At 36.1% G+C, this 25,490-nt stretch overlaps 1 protein-coding gene across 8 annotated transcripts in view; it reads left to right on the top strand.

The window, feature by feature from the left end:
* Window positions 1-25,490, top strand: part of DLG1 (discs large MAGUK scaffold protein 1) — a 271,952-nt gene that overhangs the window by 131,682 nt on the left and 114,780 nt on the right. For 5 of the 8 annotated variants that reach the window (XM_003412932.4, XM_023551654.2, XM_023551653.2 and 2 more), the window contains 4 exons: window positions 4,892-4,990; window positions 13,362-13,415; window positions 21,466-21,516; window positions 24,371-24,495. In XM_003412932.4, coding sequence (XP_003412980.1) covers window positions 4,892-4,990; window positions 13,362-13,415; window positions 21,466-21,516; window positions 24,371-24,495 — 329 coding nt within the window. The remainder of the gene's footprint in view (window positions 1-4,891; window positions 4,991-13,361; window positions 13,416-21,465; window positions 21,517-24,370; window positions 24,496-25,490) is intronic. The other 3 variants (XM_064269151.1, XM_023551656.2, XM_023551655.2) reach the window with 1 other exon arrangement.

The raw sequence follows: 25,490 nt of genomic DNA, 5'->3' as shown, positions 1-25,490 counted from the left end.
GCTGTGTCCTTAAAGGGTCGCTATGAGTCAGAATTGACTTGACGGTGACAGGTTTGTTTTGGTTTGGTTTGCTTAGCTGTTTTAAGCGGAAAAGAATTTAATAAAGGTAGTTGTTGGTAAGTGCCATTAAGTTGATTCCGACTCATGGTGACCCCACATGTGCAGAGAACAGCTGCTCCATAGAGTTTTCAAGGCTGTGACCTTTTGGAAGCAGACTGCCAGGCCTGTTTTCTGAGGCACCTCTGGTTGGGTTCAAACCACCAATCTTTTGGCTAGTAGTCAAGTGCTTAACCATTTGCACCACCCAGAAACTTTAATAAAGGTAGTAGGTGCACTCAGTATATGTATGTTGTTGAATGAATGGAAGTGAGGGAGGTGGTACATAGTCCTGAGAGTAGACATGCAGTATACATCATGCACTGTGTACTCGATGAGGCTTCGGACCACTTCTACAAAAATTTTTTATGTTTAGAAGTTGATTTAATAATTTTAAGAACTTAAGTTGGGTGTAAAAAGTAAAGCTATAAAGAAAATAATAAGAATCTCTAAAAAATAAATCAGTTTAAACATTTTTCAGAAAGGTATCGATTTAATACTGGTTAAAAGGTACTTTTAAAATGTGTGCAATCTATTCAATTATTTTATAGAAATTTATCGTTTTCTGCAGCGTTCTCAGAGACAGTGTTAATATTATAACCTCTGTTGTCATGGAAACAAGTCTCCGAAGGCAGCCTCAGAAGCTAATGATTCCATGGTGTTGCTATGGATAGAAACAGCTGAGTCTATTGTTAGTCACATGGTCAAGATCAAACAAAACAAAACTCTTTGTAGTCGATCTTATTGAGTGATGGAAATGGTACAGAACAAGGACGATGGCACAGTGGCTCTTATTGTCCAATTAATGAAATATCTGTAAGATTTTTCGGGTTTTAAATGCTTTTGCTGAATTCTTTTCCATAATAACCCAAATGTTAAATGATCACTATATATTATTGTCTTACTCTTTACATTAGAATCTTAAGTTTGACATTTTTACCAATTTAGAATCTTCTTACACAGCTTCCCAGAATTTTATCGTGCTCTCAATCCTGCACTCAAAACACCCACTATACCCAGATCTAATATCTATGTGTTCCATATCAACCAACCTTCATTTGATTAATATTTATTTAGAGCTGTATTTTTGCTTTAAATAAACTAAATGAATTATTTTGTTATTCTAGAATTCCTGTTACCTGAATGAGTTATTAGCTGTGGCCTAGAAACTGTGTTACTATGCCATTTGTTTTTAAGCACATCCCCACTAGTGATTGCCTTCCTTAAGAAAGAGACAGAGGCATGTGTTCTTTTTCAAAGTACTTGCTCAGTGGCCCATAAAGTGTGGATTAATAAGGTGTAAGTTTTCAGATTTTTTTTTAAAAATTGTATCAGAGATAAAAGTTTACAGTGGAATTTAAAAGTAACATTAAAAGATTTCTAATTTATCCTAAAGGATTTTGGAGAATGACTGCCCATATTGTGCTTGGCTTTGAAATTTGGCATAAGCATGTAGCATTGTCTTGTTGTTGTTGTTTAATATTATACTGGAGGATTAATCAGCTAATATATGATCCCATTACTAGGACTGGAGATTACTGCTAAGAAAATAATATAATGTTACAATTGGGACATTTTCAAACATATAAAAATAAACTTATTTTATGCTTTGGTGACTTTGACACTTTTGAAGACTACAACTAGTTGTTCTGTAGTGCATCACTGAACTTGGGTTTTTCTGATGCTTAGATTCAAGTTACGCATCTGTGATAAGAATATCCAAGAAGTGATGTGTTCTTACTACATTTTATCAGGTGGCATATGATTTTGATTTGTCCAGTTAATAGTGATGCTAACTTTGGTTATTAAGATAGTATCTATTAGGTTTCTCCACTCTAATAAATATTTTGAGGGGAGATACGTATAGATACACACACACACCCCATTCAAAATTTCATCCACTAGTTGATACTTCTTTAATGATTTTTTGCTATAACCAAACCAAACACATTGCCATCAATTCTGACTCATGACAACCCTATAGGAGAGAGCAGAACTGCCCCATAGGGTTTCCAGGGAGCAGCTAGTGGATTTGAACTGCTCGGTTAGCAGCCAGGCTCTTAACCACTGTGCCACCAGGGCTTCAGTTTTTTACTATGGTCATTGCTAAATGATGATTTTGTAGTTTCATTATTCCTTTTACATTTCTTAATTGTCATTCTACTGTAAGGAAATACTTTCTCTGCCCCCGTTTGTTATTTATGTATTTATATCAGTATGGACTCCCAGATTCTTACTTTTATATAGCAGTTTCATGCTATTATTATCCTTATTTATTTTAAGTCTCAAATCGTTCCCAGTTGGACCAGTGGAAGCCCTTTCTGTGTTCTTTGTCACGCCCCCATTACACTTTGAGCACTTCCTTATTTTCTGGCACAACAAAGTGTTCCAGGCTCATATTGTACTTGTTGCAGTCTAGCACTAGAATCAGCCATTTCTCGGAGACCCTGTTTTTTTTTTAAGAGAATGGGGATTTAGAAACCAAGAACTGGATGCTAGTATGTTCACGCTGTTGGGGTGTTGCTACTCCCAGATCCTCCTCATGGGCATAACTAGGGAGTATACATACACACACAGATATATTTATATCTATATTTTTTTATATTGATAACTATGCAGTCACACCAATATTTCCAATTCCAGTCTAACATTCGTTCTAATTTTGTCCCTTTCCGTATGTGTAACTCCCTGACATGAAAAACCTTGCTTTGATTATCCTTTATGTATTTATTTATTGGATCAAAATCCCCTCTATGTGAGCAATCTTCTAACACTGCTTACACTCTAGATGGATACTCTCCTTACTGCTCAGATTCCAACAGATCCCCCTTTTACCCTACTCTGGCCCCCACACTTTATGCTAGACTACAGCTACCACTGCCCCTCACATAGATCCTCTCATTGTCTCACTTGGACTCCAGCAACTCACATCACACTGCTGCCACTATGCCCTTGTGGACACCCTCTTGGCCCTCCTCAGGCTCCAGCACCCTGTGTCAGGCTTCTGTCACCGCTTCGCACGGATGCTGTCCTCACCCTGCTTGACCTTCAGCAACCTATGTTTTCGTCTTCAAGAAGTTTTTGCCTATACCCAGATCATGATGTTATTCTACCATGTTATCTTCTAGAAGCTTTATGTATTTTATTTTTTTACCTTTCAATTATGTCAGCAACCATCTGGAATTGATTTTAAGCATGCTGTAAGGTAGGGTTCAGGATTCATTTGTTCTTCTACACCGCTGTCCAGTTGACCTAGCAGTAGTTCTTAAAAACAAAAAAAATACCTTTTCCTGCTGCTTTGAAGTACCACCCTTGTCATAAATTAACAGTTAGAAACTGAGTTTTCAGACATTGCTAAAAGATCAAATAAGTATTCCACTTAAAATTGGTTGGTATTTAAATTATTAATTTTAAACTTATATGGAATTCAGAATATTTTTTTCTATAGGAACAATATGTAAATGGTTATTGGAGTCCATAGCCAGACCTAGCCCACCGAGGCTTTATTCATAATGTACTTTCAATACTATTTCAGCTATCTTATTACCTGTTGGTATTATTTCTCTGGAAAAATGTATTCTAACTCTCAAACTTGGGTCTAGAAACTCCTACCATGGACGTTCTTTGCTGCCACCCTCAGAAGAAAAGGGCAGCCAAAGTATCTTCCTAAAATTAAACTGTTGTATAGTTTAGATCTTAACCAGGTTTATTTTTGGTTCTTCTGAGGTTTTTTGTTCACGTTTAATCGTTTGTTTTTCCTGTTTTAAGTCTTTGTGGATGCACATCGTCCTCTTATCTATTTGATTTTTTGTGTTTTCTTACACATGTAAGATACATTGTTTTTGTAGCAGATATTTATGAATTAATCCAGTTTATAGGGATTGGGTCTTGTTTCAGAACACCTCTTGTATGTTCCAGTTAAAGCTTTTTAAAAATAATTGAATCAAGTCAAGCATAGTAATTTGACCGAAAATGTTAAAATGTCTTAGTGTATGTCATTAGGGTTCTCTAGCTCTCTTCCCTTTCTCGCATGCAGTTTGTTTTCCCTGCTGCCAGAATGATCATTCTAAAAGTTTTAACTGATTACCTGACCTGCCTGCATTAAATGTTTTTAATATCACTTCTTCTGTCTGCCTTTCAGTTTCCTAATTATCTTCCAGATTTCAAAACAAGTAACACCTCATTTATCAAACAATTTTTCTGGAACCTGTAAGGCACATAGTAGACACTTAGTGACTGTGAATTAAATTAATGACTGTACAGGCAGGTTCAATAAGGTTATTACTGTTCTTGATAGTAGAAGTCACTAGCACAGATTATTTAAAAGTGATACAGATTGAGTTTTGAAATCCTTCGAATCTTTTGCTTATGGATTTATAAATCTTAATAGCTTGTCTGATGGGCTAATAAAATTTCTTTTGATTCTCCGAATGCTAAGAGGAAAGTAATCAAATATATTTTGAATGCTGGAAAAATATTTTGCAGTCTGTCTGTGAAGCAAGTGTGTTATCTCCTGGAGGGAGGGCTATTATAAGTCATTGTTTCTTATTTTCATTTATACATCTAAAGAGAAGTCATTCATTTTAAGTACAGAGTCATTTAAGTTATTTTTGGTGGTATAATTATTATTAAAATAATTTCTGAAGAGAGCATTTTCTCATTTAAATTGAAGCAATATGCAAATATTTACCTATTTTTCAGTTATTTCTGAAAACTGTATGTCACAAGTTTCTGTTAAGTGTTTCCCTTTTATTTTGGTGTTTTATCCTGATTTTTTGTCATTGATGATTTTTAGCCAACAGAAGCTGTACCTCCCTCTTCTCCCACTGTCCCTGTGATCCCTGTCCTGCCAGTCCCTGCTGAGAATACTGTCATCCTACCCAACATACCACAGGTTATTAGTTTTTTTTTTCTTTAAGAAAATTTGATTTGCTTTTAATGTTTTATTTGTATTGTTTTAAAACTGTTCTAACTATTCCTTTGTTAAATTCAGGCATCAGTGGGTATTTTCAAGAACTAAATATTTGCGATTTAATTTAAAATGGATCCAGTGCTTGCAGTTTCATTAGGTTGCCTATGAAATAGGACACATTCTAAACTGTAGAACCTCCTTGAGTTTGTTATTATGCCTTTAATACTCATAAATGTGTTCGAAGCAGTTTTTAAATATTTTTGCTTTAGAAAATTTTGTTCATATTTTAAAGATAATAAAAATGATTATCTTCCTAGTCTTGTAATGGATGTGTCAGTTTATTTCCCAGAATATATTCATCTTCTTTGGAAATACTCATCCGCCTATCATTTTATTGCATAATATACTTCGCATTTATTAGTTGAAAATAATAGCCGATGTGTATGGAGTATATGGGAGCTCTCTGTGCTATCTTTGCAACTTTTCTGTAAATCTAAAACTATTCTACAGTAGTTAATTAAAAAAAAATTTTTTTTAAGCACGTTACAGCCAAAAAATAAAATGAAATAATAGCCAATTATCAGAGAATCTGAACATTTTTAGCTTTCAGCACTTTAGTAGTCTCAAGGGGTGGTTTAAGGAGACATTAACTATCCTTCCATCTTTCAAAGTGAAAATAATGTGAGTACTATAATGATAGCAATAATGTAATAATCTTTGGTGTGAAAGGTTTTATTTAAAATGTGAAGAAATGCATACTTAAGCATTGGTTATTATGGATCTAAAACACAATCTAAGTAAAAACAGTATGTTTGCTATGTAAACACAGTTTCAGAATAAGCCCCACTGGGGAAAAAATGGGATACCAACCGTGATCACTTACTTTTCAGCACCCTCCCCCTCTCCTAAAAAATGAAAATTGATGGGAACATCCATACAAAATAGGATTCTAGGGGAAACTATAGGTTATTACAATAAGACCAGTCTGTATTACTATGTTACTACTATATAATCTTGACCCTTTATGAAAATCATTAAAAATTAAATAAGACCACCAGAAATTGAATAGACAGTTCTAGATAGATATTCTTTCTGTATTGCAGAGAGGAAATTGAACTTATAAATAAAATATACTTCTAAGTGAGCAGCCTAAGGGTTATTGTAGCACTGTATTAACGTAACATCTTCCCACGTATCCAGGGTTTAGTACTACAGTATTTTTTTTTTAAATAAGAAATTTGAAAGTTTCACTCTTGTCACTTGAATTCAACTATTTGATATGAAAATAGTTTTCTAGAATTCTTTAAAGTTTTGTACCAGTGTTGTCTTATATTCAGTAAAAGGGCTATCCTTTCCTGTTGATTTATTTGCTCCAAGTCTCCCTAATATAACATCTCACTGCGCTTGAAAATTGTTGAGACATTGTATAGCCTTTAGTTAAAAATACAGGCCTTGGAATCATATTGACCTGAGTTGGAATTCCAGACCTACCACCTACTAGCTCTGTAACTTTGTTCAGTCTGCTAAACCACACGGAGCTTCTGTTTACTCATCTGTAACACTGAAGATGATAGTAATACTTACTCAAAGTGTTGTTACAATGATTGAAAGGATAATGACTGCATGTGAAGGACACAGCACAGTGACTGGTGCATGGTATACATTTAAATCTTGGCTATTCATGTTGTTAGTGCTGTCCCATATTTCTTCGTGACAGTAAAGCAAGAGACAAGTTTTTAAAAAAACGAGGATACGTACACAAGAGATAGGCCTGTTTATTCTACCTAAACAAGCTTTAGATTTTAAATGCACTACAAAAATCCATGCAGAATAGTTTAACAATTTATGTTGTATTATCTGAGAAAGGCTACTTGTGTGCCTCATTTTCCACAATAAGTGTGTTATTGATTTTGTGTAACATGTGCATTATAAAATATAACCCATTAATGATTTTTGTCTTCACATAAATTCCAAAAAATGGAAATAATTTTTCTTCTAAAGATCTGCTACTGTATTACATTGATGCATCAGGATATAATAGAAATAGAAGCAGAGAACACAAGATTTAGATATAGCCCTCCTTTGTCGCTCAGAGTTACTTATCCTGAGTTTTATACCCCCTTCATTTATTAAAATGGAAGATATTGTCTCCCAGACTACTTCCAGATGAGTTTGAAGGTCAGGCAAATTATACATGTACATATATATTTAAGAAAATATATCGTCTTTCATTATTTCTAGAACTCATATTTTCAGAGTACTTTTATATTGATCATGTCATTTGAACTTTATGAAAATCCTCTATAGTAGGAATTATTGTGCTTACTTTACAGAGTGGTACAGAAAAAATATATATTGAAGGCTGCTTGAAGTTGCAGAAGGAGCATGGACTTTATAGTCAGATAGACCTGACTCCATCACTTTTTGCCTCACTACGTTCTGGCTTTGTGATGGTGGGAAAAATTCCTAACTTTTTAGAGCTTCAGTTTCTCCACGTGGAAGCTTAGCACATAGGAGGTGAATAACGGATGCTTTTTCAGCTGGATATGTAGCCATATCTCTGTGATGCCTGTTCTTTTGAACCTATAGGCTTATTGTCCACTCCCAAGTAAATGAATACTCTTCTTAAAAGCCAGATACCTTAAACCTTTATTTCTCTAAATTGTGAGTATAATTATTATATAATTGAGGTATTGTTGAAAATGCTTTCAGGGTGTGGGTGTGTGTGTATGAAGGTCTATTTTCATATTCAGGTATGTGCTTTGGAATAGATTGTTTTTCATTCAGTTTTTCATTCTTCAGTCATACAGATACTAAGATGAATATAACATTGTCCCTGTTCTCTAGGAGCCTGCTATTGTTTGTGCAAGAGACCAATTAACAAGTAACTCCTGTGACATGAGAGTAGTTAAATTAGAGCTGTGTCCAGACCAGAGCATGCTGTTGCTGTGGACTTTTTAGGTTTCACAAAATGGTATTAAAAGATTAGATCGTTCATGTAATCTAAACTATGACTTGATCTGTTTTCATTTAAAATAAATAAATAAATAAAACCAAACGCACTGCTGTCAAGTCTTTTCCAACACAAAGCAACCCTGTAGGACAGAGTAGAACTGCCTCATAGGATTTCCAAGGCTGTAAATCTTTATGGAAGCAGATTGTTGCCACATGTTTTTCCTGTGGAGCAGCTGGTGGGTTTGAACCACCAACCTTTTGGTTAGCACCCTTGCTGCGCTGCACCACCAAGGCTCTTACCAGTAACCTTAGATGTTATAGTTTGGATTGTTTGCATGAGCCTTTTTTACCAAACACTAACACCTGACTGCAGTGCCCTTATTTCCATTTGTTTTTCTAATCACTTTAACCCACAGCGGTCACCTCAGTGATAGCACTTAACTTGTAATGCAGTGTGTCTCAAATTAGAGTCCAAGATGTATTCTCTGGGGTTTGTGAGTTCTGCATTTGAAAAACACTTGTTTATAATTTAGTAGGGGAGAAAGAAACATCAGACAAATAACATAATGAAACTTTGATAAATGCTAAGAAGAAGAAATTCAGTGTGCAGTGTAAAAGAGCATTTTCTAAACATTATGGCTTATTTTTAAATGACGAGATGTTAGAATTATTTTAACACAGTGGTTTTTTTTTAATGTAACATTAGCCCTCTGAAAGTGTATATGAATATTGCAGTTTGTTCAATCAGCAAATCAGCCGGAGACCTTGTGTTAATGCAGTAGCATGGTAAAAGTTGGGTAAGCAAAATTGTGTTTCTTAAGTTTTGTTATTGATGCTTGGTCATATTCTTTAGGGGCTTGTTAGTGTCTCCGTCTGGAATATACCTGTCCATTTACTTTATTCCCCCTGTCTGTAAGCAAATTGTAGGACTTCGTTATTGTCAAGCTGAAAATATGCAGTGATAATGTATATTGTTCACACATAATAATATATAGCTTTCTGTGATTGACAGCATTTTCCTTTATGTTCCTTCACTGGAGCGTCACATAGCGCTCTTGGGTAAAGGCAGGTATTGCTACTGTCTCTTTACTGTTAGAGAAAATGAGGTGTAAGGAAGGGTTTTTATTTATCTGAAATAATTTTTACATAACTTATTCTCAAGCCTTGTTGTTGTTGTTGTTGTCCAGTTTCCTTTGAAACAAAGTTGATAATTCCATGTTACTTACTGTGCTGCCCACTTGTCCTGGTTAAGGATCCCAGGGTCTTAAGTTAGCTAGATTCGCTACTGTTTTGGATTTTAGTACGTTTTACTTCAGCTATATATCAAAGTATATGCTTTCTATGACCAAATTTTTCTTTTTCTTTTTTTTTCCTTGAAGTAGCTTCTCCTTAAGCTTACTTAGTCATGTTCATTAAGTCAGTATTGCAAATCAGTAGCCCTGGTGGTGCAGTGGTTAAAGTGCTCAACTGCTAACTGAGTTCAAACCCACCAGCCGCTCCATGGGAGAAAGATGTGGCAGCCTGCTTCCGTAACGGTTTATACCCTTAGAGCAGGAGAAAAATGTAGAACAGAATTCACATTCACAAAAAAAGTCTAGGCTTATTGATCTGACAGAGACTAGAGGAGCCCTGAAAACTGTGGCCCCCAGACACTCTGCTAACCCAGAACGGAAACCATTCCCTTTGTTTTTCAGACAAAGATTAGACAGGTCTGTAAAACAAAATAACACGTGTGAGAAATGTGTTTCTTAGTTCAATCAAATACACAAGACTAAATGGGCAGCTCCTGTCCACAAGCAAGACAAGAAGGTAGGAAGGGTCAGGAACTGGATGAAAGGGCACAGGGAACCCAGAGTGGAAAGGGGGAGCGTGCCATCACATTGTGGGGAGTGCAGCCACTGTCACAAGACAATATGTGTATAAATTTTTGAATGAGAAATTAACTTGAGCTCTAAACTTTTGCCTAAAACATAATAAAAAAAATTTTTTTAAAAAGAAAAGATTTATAGTCTTGGAAACCCTATAGGACAATTCTACTCTGTCCTGTGAAGTTGCTGTGAGTTGGAATTGACTCGACAGCAATGGGTTTGAGTTTTTTTTAATTCTAAAACGAACTTTAAACATTGTGCTGGGTTGAATAATAGTGTCCCCAAAATTCATGTCCATCTGGAAGCGGCGAATGTGACCTTACTCGGAAATACAGTCTTTGCAGATGTACTCAGGTTAAGATAAGGTCATACTGGACCCAGGTGGGCCCTAAATCCCATGACTGGTGTCCTGTAAGAAGACCATGTGATACAAAGAGACACACACGTAGAGAACACCATTTGATGACGGAGGCAGAAATTGAAATGATTCATCTACAAACCGAGGATCGCGGGCAACCAGCAGAAACTAGGAAGAGGCACATCTTGATTTTGGACTTCTGGCCCTGGGTTGGGGGTGGTTCAGTAGTAGAATCCGCACCTTCCACCTGGGAGTCCCAGGTTTGATTCCCAGCCATTGCACCAGGTGCACAGCCACCTTTCAGTGGATGCTTGCGTTTTGCTATGATGCTGAACAGGTTTCAGCAGAACTTCCAGACTGAGACGGACTAGGAAGAAAGGCCTGGCAATGTACTTCTGAAAATCCGCCACTGAAAACCCTATGGATCACAATGGTCCAATCCACCACTGCAGCAGGTCATAAGGATAGCCATGTTTAGAGGACACTGGTGGTTCAGGGGGATGTTGGTGACTCAGTGATAGAATTCTCACTTTTCCATGAGGGAGACTCGGGTTCAATTCCCAGCCAGTGCACCCCATGCTCAGCTAACCATCTGTTATCGATGGTTTGCATGTTGCTATGATATTGAATAGGTTTCAGCCGAGCTTTAGACTAAGATGAGCTAGGAAGAAAGGCCTGGCAACATCCTGCTGAAAATCAGCCATTGAAAGCTCTGTGGATCGCCATGGTCTGATCCACAACCAATTGTGGGCATGGCGCAGGACCAGACACCATTTTGTTCTGTCGTCTGTGGGGTCAGCATGAGTCTGACTCCATGGCAACTAACAACAAGAAGCCTCCAGAACTGTGAAAGAATATATTTATCTCAATTTGTGGTAATTTATTACGGTAGCCCTAGGAAACTAATACAGGTATTAAAATCAATTTAGTGTGTGAATGCTAATATCTTAATAGCAGCTGTAACTCATGGTATTTCACAGCTCCTCAGTTGTTTTTTTTTTTTTTTTTTTTTCAGTAGTTAACCTCTTACAAACTGAGTACCTGGCTCAATGTGGGTTTTTTTTTTTTGCTTTACTTTTTATTATGGAAATTTTCAGAAATACAGGAATGAAAGAGAGTAGTACAGTGAACTCACGTGTGCCCATCACCCAACAGTCATCAGCTCGTGTCCACTCGTATTTGATCCCTACCTTTTCCCATCTTCAACCTCCCATTGTTTTATTTGGAAGTAAATTTAACACCTCGTATTATTTTCTTGATGTATATTTTGATATCACCAAGACTTTTTAAATGACTTAAATCAAAAGGTAACTTTTATATGATGGTAATAAGTTGATTCTGATAAGCAGCTAGCATTGTAATAATTATGGGATAAATCAGATTTTGATGAGAACCAACTTTTTTCCACTACATGCTTAGTGGTAAATGGGCACAGGAAACAGATGTGTTTCTGCCATAATTATTGAAAATGTGACCTCTTTTGGAACTTTAAACAGCTGTGTTCTTTCTTGCCCTCCTCCATCATTACTTGAGCAGAATAGGGTGAAATTATACCATTAATATTTTTTAATAAAGTAAAATATTGTCACTTTGAAGAACCTCAATAGATTATTGGGAAACAAACAATTTCAGATATTCATAAAATCTCAGACGTCGGTAAGTTGAGTAACAGCTTAAGTAGTATTCTTATAAAATAGCAGTATGTCTGTTAGGTTTGATTTACACGGAATCATTCAAAGCTACACTATGATACTCAGATAGGGCTGCACACAAAGTAGATAATGTCATGTTACATATTACAGATAGTACCTACTTTGAACCAGCTGCTTTATGTAGCCCAAATGTATACTTCATAGTTAGTATTTAGCCATGAAACTGTGTTATCTCTTCCAGCATTTTATCATTCAGATCTAGTCTTTGCTAAAAATAATATAAAACATTTGAACTCAGAATATTCATCTGTTTTTTAAAAAACCTGCACGTTTGGAGGAAAATGGTTATATTGTTTAATATGGTTAATGTTCAGCTTTTATGTAATTCTCTAGTTCAGTTTAATTGGAATAGAAGAACTATTGATGTTCATAAAAGTGTCTGCTAAAATTTGTTTAAAGGATTGTTGTGTTTTTGATTCTGTAAAAATGTGATTTGATATTGGTACTTTTATAATCTTAAAGATGCAGAAGAACGATAATTTGAGAAAAATTACACCAACTATTTGATTTTTTTTTGACTCGGTATCAGCATTTTATTCTTTCTTTTCATCTGTGTAATGGTCACTTCTTACTTAACCCGAGAGCCTGGGTGGCACAACAGTTAAGTGCTCGGCTGCTAACCAAAAAGTTGGCAGTACGAACCCGTCCAGCAGCTGTACGGGAGAAAGACCTGGCAGTCTGCTCTGAGAAGCATTACAGCCTAGAAAACCCTGTGGGCCAGTTTCACTGTGTCGCGTGGGTTGCCGTGATCCAGCTCTGACTCGGCAGCAGCTAACGGGAACAGCAAATTGGACCTGAAAACCAAGCTGTTTTTCAGTCTGAACTTAGTAAGGTTTTTTTTTTTTTTAACTTGTATTTTGTGCTGTAATAGACCACTGTTATTCTATGAGTGGTCTAAAATAACAGGTGGAGAGCAGTAATTACAGCTGGAAATAATTAAGGACTTTTCTATTAAGAGCGTGTTTCCAATTTTATACAAGTTTTAGATTGATTTCTTTATGTGTGTAGCAGACCTTTTTTCATATTCAAACATAGTTTGCTGTGGGGAAGATTTTTTTTTTTCCTGAATGATGAAATGATTGGAATTTTTATGGAATTTTCCCTGGGAATAGAAAAGCTAATGATTTCTAAGCAACTTAGAGTTATTTATTGTATAAAAGAATATTTGTGGATTTTATTAAAAGGCTATGGTGAACTTCTTTGCAAGGCTTAAAATTATGTCTGTTTTAGCCGAAATAGCAATTTATTTCTCAAAAGCAAATCTAATTTAACTGCTTATACCTAATTTTTTGCCTTTAGTGCCACAACCTGGAAACATTTCTTAGCGTATGAAAAGCCCGTAAAATTATAATCCAAGAAAAAACAGATTTTTCATATGCTTCTAATATTTGTGTGAACATTAATATGTACTGCTTTGATTTTCTTATTAAGCTAACTCATTTAAAATTCTTCCTTTAAAGGCAAATCCTCCTCCAGTACTGGTCAACACAGATACCTTGGAAACACCAACTTATGTAAGTTCCGTTTCCTTCCCATATTTAAATAATTCTGCCTTTCCTATTCAGTTTTTGATGCAGGAGAAAAGACCATAGAATTATTTGCTTAATATAGTTATAATGTAAAAGTGTACTATCACCAAGCCATAATTATTGTATTAAGCAAAGCAATACTAATCATTTTGAAGAATATGCAGTTATTTGTCTTTTTCGGTCCTTTTCTTTCGTACTTAAGCAAGGCAGAACTGTTGACATAGGAATTTATGGTTTTATTTTGAAATAATAATGGTTATCTCTGATCATTGGTTGCTGTTATACAAATGCCATATATTCAAAGAATCATTTTGAAAATCTAAGTGACTAGATTTTTAGTACTTAGAGTTTTATGTGTGTTCATATACTAAGATCATTAGTTTTAACTTTGTAACATTAAATTGTTAGTGCTCCTCTCGAAATTTACTTTGTTAAGAAGTCTGCTTTCCCATAAAGATCAATAACCAGAACATCAAAATCTCAATTAAGGTTTTTCATCCCAAAGAGAAATGTCTTTAGAGATGTTTAAGCAGAAGTAGTGCCCGCGCTTTTTTTTTTTTGGTGGGGGGGTGGTGTGATGAGGGGGAAATGGTGTATAATTTTACAAAATGTAAAAATCCTTTCCTCTCATTTTTAAACCATAGTTAATTCTCCATCTGTACTTTAAAATATTTTGTTTGGCTTTATAGTCTGTTTGTATGAAAATGATTGTATTGAATATTTGGGGATGTTGAAAAACTTCAAATAACAAGACTTAATGTCCTGTGCCAGTACCATGTCGTCTTGATTGCCATAGCTTTGTAGTTAAGTCCTCCAACTTTCTTCTTTTTGAAGTGTATTTTGGCTCTTCTGGGTTCTTTGCATTTCCATGTGAATTTTAGGATCAACTTGTCAATTTCTGAAGGGGAAAAAAAAAAAAAGGGCAGCTGGAATTTTGATAGACATTGAGTTGAATCCGTGGATGTATTTGGGGAGTATTGCTTTCTCAACAATATCATGTCTTCCAGTCTGTGAACCTGGGTATCTTTCCATTTATTTAGATCTTGCTTAATTTCTTTCAACAATGCTTTATAATTTTCAGTGTACAAGTCTTCCACTTCTTTAGTTATATGTATTCTCAAGTGTTTTTATTCTTTTTAATGCTGTGAATGGAATTGTTTTTCTGTATTTTTGGAATTTTTATTGCTAATGTATGAAAATATGGTTAATTTTTAGATACTGATCTTGTATACTACAACCTTGCTGAACACGTTATTAGCTCTAATAGGGGTGTGAGTGTGTGACGTGTACATTCCTTAGGATTTTCTATATGCCAGATCATATTATCTGTTAATAGAGATAGTTTTACTTGTTTCCAGTCTGGATGCTTTTCATTTCTTTTTCTTGCCTAATTGCCCTGGCTAGAATTTCCAGTACAACAATTAATAGATGCGGTGAGAACAGATACCCTTGTCTTATTCCTGATCTTAGGAGGGAAACTTTTAGTATTTTACCATTAAGTATGATCTATTGTACTCACTTGTAAGTGTCAGTTGATACTGTAGTTTAACATTGAGTTTGATTCTCTCACACTCTATACTCCTGTTCTGTCCTTAACTAGTCAAAATGTTTAAAGAAGAGGTAAAAATCACAGGACAAAACTCTAGAGTGCCTACTGCTACAGTAACAGGAAGGAAGTAAATTTATTGTAACAATTCCTGTCTGTCCCCTTGTCTTTTTATTTTCCTTTAGGCAGACCATGAAGAGCAAGGATTAGGAAAATTTGTTCAATTTGACTTTGGTAGCTCTCTTACATACTAAATGCTTCGTTTTTTTCCATGTGTAGTAGAATCAATAACTGTGTTACTTTAAAATTGACCTAAATGGGCATTCATTATTCAGGAAAAACTTTTAAGCACATTCTTTTGAAGTTATTATTTTGTATTTGGTTATCTTAATTTTTAATTAGAAAGAACATTTTTTTCTCCCCAGTGCATTTTTATTTTTAGATATTTATTTTGTGATGGTATAGGCTTTGAGGTTTTTAATTGCCTGAGTTTATGTATTAATTTGAGTCATGAATATTGATAAAATCTTGAATTTTGATGTTACTGTATACTTTGAACAGTATTACTGAATCGAACCTAAACAACAGGGAATTAGTAAATTAGGCTTCTTTTTATCTTCCTTTGGACAAGTCTTATAATTTTTATATAATAGGATTTGTCCTGTTTGAATGTATTAGTATTGGCTGATTAGAAAATTAAAGTCCTTGGGCCAGTAAGGGACTGAGGATACCGTGTTATAAATTTCTCTGCTTCCTTATGACATACAAAAAAACCTAACCCATTGCCGTTGAGTCGATTCCAACTCACAGCCGCCCTGTAGGACAGAGTAGAACTGACACACAGAGTTTCCAAGGAGCGCCTGGTGGATTTGAACAACTGACCTTTTGGTTAGCAGCTGTAGCCCTTAACCACTATGCCACCAGTGTTTCCTTATGACATATAACCAAAAAAAAAAACCCCAAACCCAGTGCCATCGAGTCAATTCCAACTCATAGCAACCCTATAGGACAGAGCAGAACTGCCCCATGGAGTTTCCAAGGATCACCTGGCAGATTCGAACCACAAACTACTACACACCAGAGTTTGCTTATGACATATAATATGTACCCATAATTGAAGCAAAATTGTATTAAAAAGAAAAACACTTCAAAAGTTAGTAGATACTATCCCTTTGTACTAGCAACAACCAGTTGGAAATACGAGCTCGTTAACTATATCAACAAAAATACGATACACCTAGCAATAAGCTTAAGAAGTATAGAGTTTTTAGGGAGAAAATGAGTGGCGTGAAAGAATACTTGTGTAAGCGAGAACGTACGTCGTTGCTGGGCGGGAAGATGATGTGAAGACCTTCTTTTTTCCCCAGACTGGTTCATAAAGCTGGCGTAGCACCAGTCACGGCCCCCAAAGGGCTGTGCGTACTGGCATTTTGGAGGGTAAGGTTGGAATTAATGAAAAAATTCATCTAGAGCAGTACCATCCAGTACAGTAGCCACTAACCAACCACATGTTGCTGTTTAAACGAAATAAAATTGAAAAATTTCTCTGTTGCACTAGCCACATTTCAAGTGCTGTATGTGACTAGTAACTACTGTTTTGGACAGTGCAGATCATAGAACATTTCTGTCATTGCAGAAAGTTCTGTTGGACTGTGTTGATACAGAAAAGTAAACACTCAAGAACAGCCCAGTAAAATGGAAAAGAAAAGTGATTGTGGGGGATTTCCCTATTAGAGAGTAAAACATATTATAAAACATCAATAATTTAAAGCAACATAGTTCAGTTAGATCAGTGGAGCACAACTTACTTTTGATCTATGCTGTATAATCTGGTTATTTTTTCCTGATTGGGTTTATTATGTCCTAATTGTTCTCAGTTATATGGCTTTGTGGGGTTTTTTCCCCAATAATATTAGGATTCCTTCTCCTGCATGTTTAGAAATTTGTCACCTACTCTTAAATATTTTCAGAATCTTGTTTTTTACTGGACAGTTGACATAATTTCTTTATCAGTCTTTTTTTCTCTCATTTCTCTTCATTCCTGTTATGTACTACCATAGTTCTTTTTCGTGAAAACTTATTTGATACTCGGAAACCTTTAAGAACTCCATATTTTTTTTTTTTAAATAATTTTTATTGAGCTCTAAGTGAACATTTACAAATCAAGTCAGTCTGTCACATATAAGCTTATATACACCTTACTCCATACTCCCACTTACTCTCCCCCTAATGAGTCAGCCCTTCCAGTCTCTCCTTCTGTGACAATTTTGCCAGTTTCTAACCCTCTCCACCCTCCTATCTCCCCTCCAGACAAGAGATGCCAACACAGCCTCAAGTGTCCACCTGATACAAGTAGCTCACTCTTCATCAGCATCTCTCTCCAACCCATTGTCCAGTCCCTTCCATGTCTGATGAGTTGTCTTCGGGAATGGTTCCTGTCCTGGGCCAACAGAAGGTTTGGGGACCATGACCGCCGGGATTCTTCTAGTCTCAGTCAGACCATTAAGTCTGGTCTTTTTATGAGAATTTGGGGTCTGCATCCCACTGTTCTCCTGCTCCCTTGGGGGTTCTCTGTTGTGCTCCCTGTTAGGGCAGTCATCGGTTGTGGCCGGGCACCATCTAGTTCTTCTGGTCTCAGGATGATGTAAGTCTCTGGTTCCTGTGGCCTTTTCTGTCTCTTGGGCTCATAGTTATTGTGTGACCTTGGTGTTCTTCATTCTCCTTTGATCCAGGTGGGTTGGGACCAATTGATGCATCTTAGATGGCCGCTTGTTAGCATTTAAGACCCCAGACGCCACACTTCAAAGTGGGATGCAGAATGTTTTCATAATAGAATTATTTTGCCAGTTGACCTAGAAGTCGCCTTAAGCCATAGTCCCTAAACCGCTGCCCTTGCTCTGCTGACCTTTGAAGCATTCAGTTTATCCTGGAAACTTCTTTGCTTTTGGTCCAGTCCAGTTGAGCTGACCTTCCCTGTATTGAGTATTGTCCTTCCCTTCACCTAAAGTAGTTCTTATCTACTAACTAATCAGTAAATAACCCTCTCCCACCCTCCCTCCCTCCGTCCCTGCCCCACTCGTAACCAGAAAAGTATGTGTTCTTCTCAGTTTATACTATTTCTCAAGATCTTATGATAGTAAGAACTCCATATATTTTTAATGCCTTTTCAAAGCAGACCCCAATTTATGTCTAGTTTCTTCTCCAGCTACCACCCACTACACAAAGTCACATTTTGTTGATAGGACTAAATTCAGAACCCTAGTAAATACTAGTAGTAACACTCCTCTAACTGCCAAGTGTTCCCAAGAACTATTTTAAATCCATTCTCATTTTCAAAGAGAAAAAAAAATTTAAAAACCCCATATATTTTGTCAGTAGCGTATTCATTTTATCTGAAGATTGAGCTCTTACTCTTTTCTCTGTTCCCACCTTATCCCTTATTCTGTCCTGTTAACTGGAAGTGATAAATTCTTCAGCCAAGCATTTCTTTCTTATTGGAAGCCACATTTTATAAAGATTAAACAAACCAACCATTGTGTAGTTTTGCTGGAAAACATTATTGTTTTTGAACCTCATTACCATCGTTTTCACTTCTACTGCTAATAAGGTGGTACTTGTAGAGTGATTGATGCTTCTGGTAATGTACCCTCTGCCCTTGGAAGGCCAGTGTGAGTGTGTGCAATGTCGTTATTGAAGTCTTCATGTATCTTTGGAATTTTCATACAATTTCAAGTTAGTGACAGTTTTGTAATAAAGTCATTCAGGGTCTGTAAGACTTCTTAGTCACATTTCACCTTCTGTGTGTGTGTGTGTGTGTGTGTTTTTAATCTATGCTACCTGGAAACCTCACCCAGATATCAATATATCATGACTTGACATTAAATTAAGCTCCAGGGGCATTTACTAAGTACCTATTTTGTGAAAAGTTTTAATGGTGGAAATCTTAAATTCCTAAAAGTAGAAATACACAGGATTTACATACTAACACCAAAAGGGCCATATAAGCACAGTTATTCCGGAAATGTTTTCCGGAATGAAATTGCAGACTATTTACAAATGAACAAAGAGAGAGCCCAGTGTAGCAATTGTGGGATTCTGCCAAAGTCAGATGCAAAAGAAAATTTATAAACTTTAATGGATATTTTAAAAAAAGTAAGAGTAAGCATAAATGAATTAAGCATTCAAGAAGCACTTACAAAAAAAAAAAAAAAAGCCTAAAGAAAGAATGAGGAAGTGATTAAAAAATAAAGGCAGAAAGTAATGACATAGAATAAAGTATACACATCAATATTGTTGAAACTACTGCTTTGTAAAATACTGATGAAGTTTTTTAGGAAGTTTGAGCAAGAAAAGATAATGATACGTGTAACCTTTAGAATAAGAAACAGAAGTGTAGCTGCAGGTATGGATTTTACTTTTAATCGTAAAAATGGACTTCAAGTCAAATTGGGAAGATGTGCACATGTATAACCTTCCTCTAGTCATGCATTTATAATGTATAATTTCAAAACAAGAGGAAAATCTCCTTAGGCAAGAAAGAAGAGAAACAAGTGGTAATTGTGTTTTGAGTTCACAAAAGCCAGAAGAACCCAAAAGGGCAGCAAAGATGGGTTTCAAAAGCCCTCAAGGAAAAAACTCCCGGAACCTGAACTGGGCCTGAATTAGGGTTGCTTCCTTAAAATACAGTGAAGAAAGCAAAGCAATTCACATAAAATTTGTTATTTCTGTTGTGGTTATCTATTGTTGCATAAGAAACCCTGAAACGTAGTAGCTTAAAAGAACAGCAATTTATTATTTCTCACAATTTTCTGTATTAACTAGATGTTTCTTCTGCTTAAAGTGGTCTTGGCTGGGGCTCTAGAAAAGGCTGAAAGATCCCAGAAAACTTCTTTACATGGCTGGGTGCTAGTTAGGAGCAAAACTGGGGCTTTTGGCCAAGGTCCTGGGTTCTCCTCCATTTGGACCTCCTTGTAGGTTGTTTGGGCTTCCTCACATTATTGTGGCTGAAATCTAAGAAGGTGCATTCTAAGAGACAGAGGCGAACAATACAGGGCATCGTATGACCTACCTCAGAAATCATACAGTATCGCATGTACCACATTCTTTTTACCAAAACTAGTCACAGGGCCTGCCTAGATCTAAGGGGAGGGGAAGTAAACTCTGCCTCTTGATGGTGTAGTGATACACTCAGACTGCAAAAGGGTGTGTTGGGTGAAAGATGTAATGCACCTTTTGAAATCCAATTTATCACAACCCCATTTGACTTAAAGAGAGTGAGTATTTTGCCCAGCCTCGTACCACTAGAAATACTCAAGCAGGGATTCCAACCTAGGCTAATCTGATTCTAGTGACTTCTTAGATTTCACTAGTGGCCCTCACTATGGGGGTTACTTTTTCCAGAAAGGGAATAGGGAATAAATTGGAAGGAATAAGAGTATTATTCATTTTTCACCCTTTCCCAGTGCCTTTGTAATTCCTTTTATTTAGTCACGACTATATATTTTTTTTTTTTATAAGTAAGATTTGAGCAAGATCTTGAATAGTGAATATCAGATTTGTACATGAAATCTGTAAGTAACATTTGTGAGAGAGGACACACCAAAGTAACACAGTTACAGAAACGGGAAACTGCAGAATATGTAAAGGAAGGAGCAAGTCGTTGAAACTGGGTGGTATGTCAGGTGCATGAAGAAGTGAGATACGGATGTTAGGAATGAAGCTGAAGGTGATAGATTGGGGTCAGTTCACAGAGAACCTTGATTACCAAGCCAAAACATTTTTAAAAAGAGTTGAGAAAGTTTTGGTATATTAAACATGGGCTTCAAGAAGATAGGGAAACACATAGAATGATTTGAGCAATGGAGTAGATTGCATTGATATTAGTCCAAAAGAGAGTAAACAAGGCCTTGAACCAAGGTGCTAGAAATGAGAATGAAGAGGTAATGATTGTCAGAAAAATTGAAGTATTCAAAACAGTTAAGTATTGGCAACTGATTAGATGGGTAGGTGAAAGGAAAGAGTTCAGGAGTAATATAAACTGAATGTACCCTTTCAGGAAATTCATGGTACAATGAATGTCAACTCATTGATTGTAGTTGTCCTCTTCCACTCCTTGAAAAACATGTGATTATTCTTAAAATTAACTTTATAAAATCTTACCTAAAATTACTAAAATGAACCTGATCCCTGGGTGGCGCAAACAGTTATCTACTCAGCTACTAACTGAAAGGTTGACAGATTGAACCCACCCAGAGGCACCTCAGAAAAAAGGCCTGGCAATCTACTTCCAAGAAGTCACAACCATTGTTATAGAGCACAGTTCTACCCTGAAATACATGGCGTTGCCGTGAGCCGGAATCAACTCAGTGACAACCGATGTGTTGTTTTTTTTAATTTGATTACTGTCACAATACACATGCAAAAATTATGTCTGCCATTTCAAGCTTTACAACTCTGAATTTCTGAACTGCTGCTTTTTCCCTCCACTAGGTTAATGGTACTGATGCAGACTATGAATATGAAGAAATCACACTTGAAAGGGTAACAACTATTAATTACCTTGTTTTTTATGAGTAAATCTGTTGTTTTAAAGAACTCTTTAACTATACTGCTCTTTCACATGGAATTCAAGGCCTGTCTTTCTATAAAAGAATCATTTAATATTGGTTTCATTTATAAATTCACAGACAATAAAATTAGCCATGGTATTTTCACAACATGTTACTTTTGTTTAATAATTTTTTTTTTAATAAACTTTTTATTTTAGGATAGTTTCAGATTTACAGGAAAGCTGTAAAGATAGTACAGAGTCCCCATTTTACCCTGGACTCAGTTCCCCCTGTTGTTAATGTCTTAGATCACTGTGGTTACATTTGTCTCAACTAATGAACCAATACTGATACATTATTTAAGTAATATCTTAAAAGGAGCATTCAGCAGCTAACTGAAAGGTCAACGGTTTGAAGCCACCAGCCGCTCTACGGGAAAAAGACGTGGCAGTCTGCTTCCAGACTACCCTGGAAGTTCTGCTCTGTCCTACAGGGTTGCCGTGAGTCGGAATTGACTCGACAACAGTGGGCTTGGTTTTGTTTTTTTTTTTATAGTATTTAATATCCTGCTAACAGGGTTATTGCATCAGTTTTCTTTCCTAGCAAAATAATAGCCATGGCTCTAATAGACAAAGCTCTATTTAAAAACTTAGTCTCATGTACTCCCTAAATTAGAAAATAAATTCAGGGTGCAAATTCATACCTTTAAATTTTGTTGAAGTGCATTTTCCCCTTAAGAATATCTGCCTTCAGTTGATACTGCATTTTAGTAATGCCACCCTTGTCTGAGCAGCATTTTTGGGAAATGAAATACTCCACAGAAGTAGGTAACTTAATGTATATTTAAGACTAAAACCCTGGATAGTTAGATTTGTTAATGTTTGAAGTCAGAATAGACATAGTAAGGATCAGTAGACCTAATAGGTTCTTCTACCTAGAGGATAGATCTTATTGCCTCATTCCCTGAATTTGAGTCACCTGCTCAGGTGAGGTGGCTGCCTGAGTAACTTTCAAGTAAGTGTAGTGTAGTATCAGTGTATTGTGCATTTTTTAATATGGTATTTTGTGATATCTGCTAAGCATTTTTATTTTATGTATTTTTCATTCTTTCCCAGTGCCTTTTCAATTCCTTTTACTTAGGACTGTATATTACATTTTTCACTGGTTGAAGAATGTGAGTACTTGAGTGACTTGATGAACTCACATAATTTGTTGGTACCATTATTGAGACTCTGGTAACTCTTAGACATTTGAGACTGAAAAAATACTCTTCAATTAAAATAGGATTTTAGGTCAAATCACGGTAGAGTGGGTGTTTAGATTACAGTCAGGCATTGCTTAGGGTGTTATGTGCTGAGAACGTTGTGTAAACACCGTGTTATGGATGAAGGTCTTTTCAGGCATTCCTTTGCAGAATAAGAAGGTTTTGTCCATATTAAAAATTTGCTGGGCAAGCAACCTCCCTCTACAGTTTGTCTAAGGCTTCAACAAAGTCTTCTGCTGCCATTGCATCAGCCCTTGCAGACTCACAACTCACGTTGTTGGGAGCGCCTGAACCACCAGGGCTAGCACTGAACTCGATATTGCAGTCTGGTCCTGCTTTTTCTTTACGCATCTCGAACGAGCTTCATGCCTTAGCAGTGATCTTCAGCGTGCTGAGAGGGATTCCCTTTTGTGTTTGATCCCAACTCCAGCATTAGCAGTTTCTCCACATGTGATACGGATTCCTCTCGCATTTTCGTTAGCCTTGTAGTTTTCAGTGGACCCAATCCTTTAATAGCTTGGAGAATTTTTTCTTTGTTTTTAAGGATTGTCAGGATTATCAAGTATGATATGCCTAAATCTGCTACATCTTGTTCTCCAATTAGAATTTCTGAAGTCTCTTATAACCTCATGGGACCACAGACGTGTATACGGTCCCACATTGCCCAAACAGACATTATGTGGGGCATGACTGTGTTTAATGCTAACAATTATGTAATAGGTTCAGATATATCCACTTACTTGAGTTGCCTGAAAGTCAGAATATTCTTGCCCCCCAAAAAGAAAATATTTTTTATTTTTTATACCATTGCTTAGAAGACTTTTTGTAACAGTAGAATCCTTTCTTCAAAGAAAATATTATTCAGAAATCCTGTATGTAAAACAAAATGTAGAGCTACTGTGGCAAAATGTCGTTTGCTACCAAGAAAGCTTATCAATGTCAAGCTCTGAAGTTAGACTTCCAGTATGAAAAAATGATGGCTTTTACTAGTCAAGTATATTGGCTGAACATGTCATGGATAGATGGTAGCTGTCATTTAGCAGCTACAATTTGGTTATTTTAAAACAGCCGATGGCAAAAGCAGCCCCCTTTTTTGAAAGGCTAAAATAATATATTGGTTTTACCTACTGAGAAATAATAGGAGTAGATAAATCACTTCAGTGTTTTTCTCTTAGGAAAGATTTGTCTTGCCAAATATAGGTGGAGTTTAGTGTAAAAGAAAGAAATTTGTAGTGAGAGCTCTGCAAAATGGTAACTAATCAAAGGACAAATTGCACATACTTCTGAAGAAAGAGCCATAGACTAAACTTCAGATGTTTTCAGGACATTTTCTTCAACCTCAGCAGTAACGCCACTGAATTCCTCACTGAGAAACTTATTTTCCCACACTCATACTTTTGTATGTTCCTGTGTTAGTGCAGTTTCCAGGTCTTATGATGACAGATCACTTCTATTATGCTTTGGAGTGTTGCTTTTTTTTTTTTCATACATAGGTAGCCCATACATTATTTTCATAATTATATGCATTATTTAATTTAATCAAGTTTTATCTCCTTAGATTTTTCTTTTCCTCTCTCCCCAGGGGAATTCAGGGCTTGGTTTCAGCATTGCAGGAGGTACGGACAACCCACACATTGGAGATGACTCAAGTATTTTCATTACCAAAATTATTGCAGGGGGAGCAGCTGCTCAGGATGGACGGTTGCGGTATGTTTTGCACTTGATGTTGTGATGCTGAATCCACTTTATATGTGTTTCTTAAAGCAAACTGGATAAGCGATAAATACAAAAAAGAAAACACTGTCATAGTAGTAAGTACCGTAGAGTGGGTATTCACACAACACTCAATGAATGAATGGGTAATTGTGCTGTAAGCTTGTTGCCCTCTTTTCATTTAGGAATTCAACATTTTGAATAATGATTTTGATTGATAGTTTAAATGCTTGTGAGCAAATTTATAGAAATCATAGGTTCCCATTCCTGTTTTCAAATGCATTCTCAAAATGTTTTCCATTTCTTTTATGTGTGAGAAACATTTATGTAAACTTAAAGACACAGGGGTCATGTATATCTGAGCATGCTTCCCATACCAGAAAGAAAATATATGCAGACTTCAAATAAATTATCTTAATTGAGCAGATGAAAAATAACATTGGCTTCTTGTTTAAATCTAGTGTTCTATTTTGAAACATGTCTTTAGACTACTTTGTTGTTTTCTTAGGCCATAGATTATGGTACGTTTCCTGTTTGTTGTTTTTTATACATGGTGGCAGCCTGACCATTTCACGGCTAAAAATGGTATGTGATCTGTTAAGTCAGCATCTTATTTTCAGGCTGTTGGCACACTATGCAGCTCTTCGGTTTCTAAACCTCTCACTGGATATGACAGATAGTATATTAAATTAATTAGATACAAGAATTAATAATTTGACCATTCATGTAAATGTTGACATTTACATCCTGTTTCTGTCCCTGTTTATTTGTGCCGCTTCTGTGAAAATTACTATGTTCCATTTGTTTCACTAAAAAACATGGGTATTAACTTCTAAAGCATCACTGTCTGAGTACAGAATTTCTTTCCTCCAGGAAAAGTTAATTAGTAAAGAAGCTTATCACAGCCAGTTTTAATATTTTGATTGTGTTTGTTCCCCCTCCCTGCCACTTTGAGATGACTGCCCCCACCCCCGCCCCCCCACCCGCCA

This window comes from Loxodonta africana, chromosome 1 (genome assembly GCF_030014295.1).
Source record: "Loxodonta africana isolate mLoxAfr1 chromosome 1, mLoxAfr1.hap2, whole genome shotgun sequence".
Classification (NCBI taxonomy): domain Eukaryota; kingdom Metazoa; phylum Chordata; class Mammalia; order Proboscidea; family Elephantidae; genus Loxodonta; species Loxodonta africana.
Note: the sequence above shows the minus strand (reverse complement) of the source record. Positions and strands in the feature narration are given on the sequence as shown.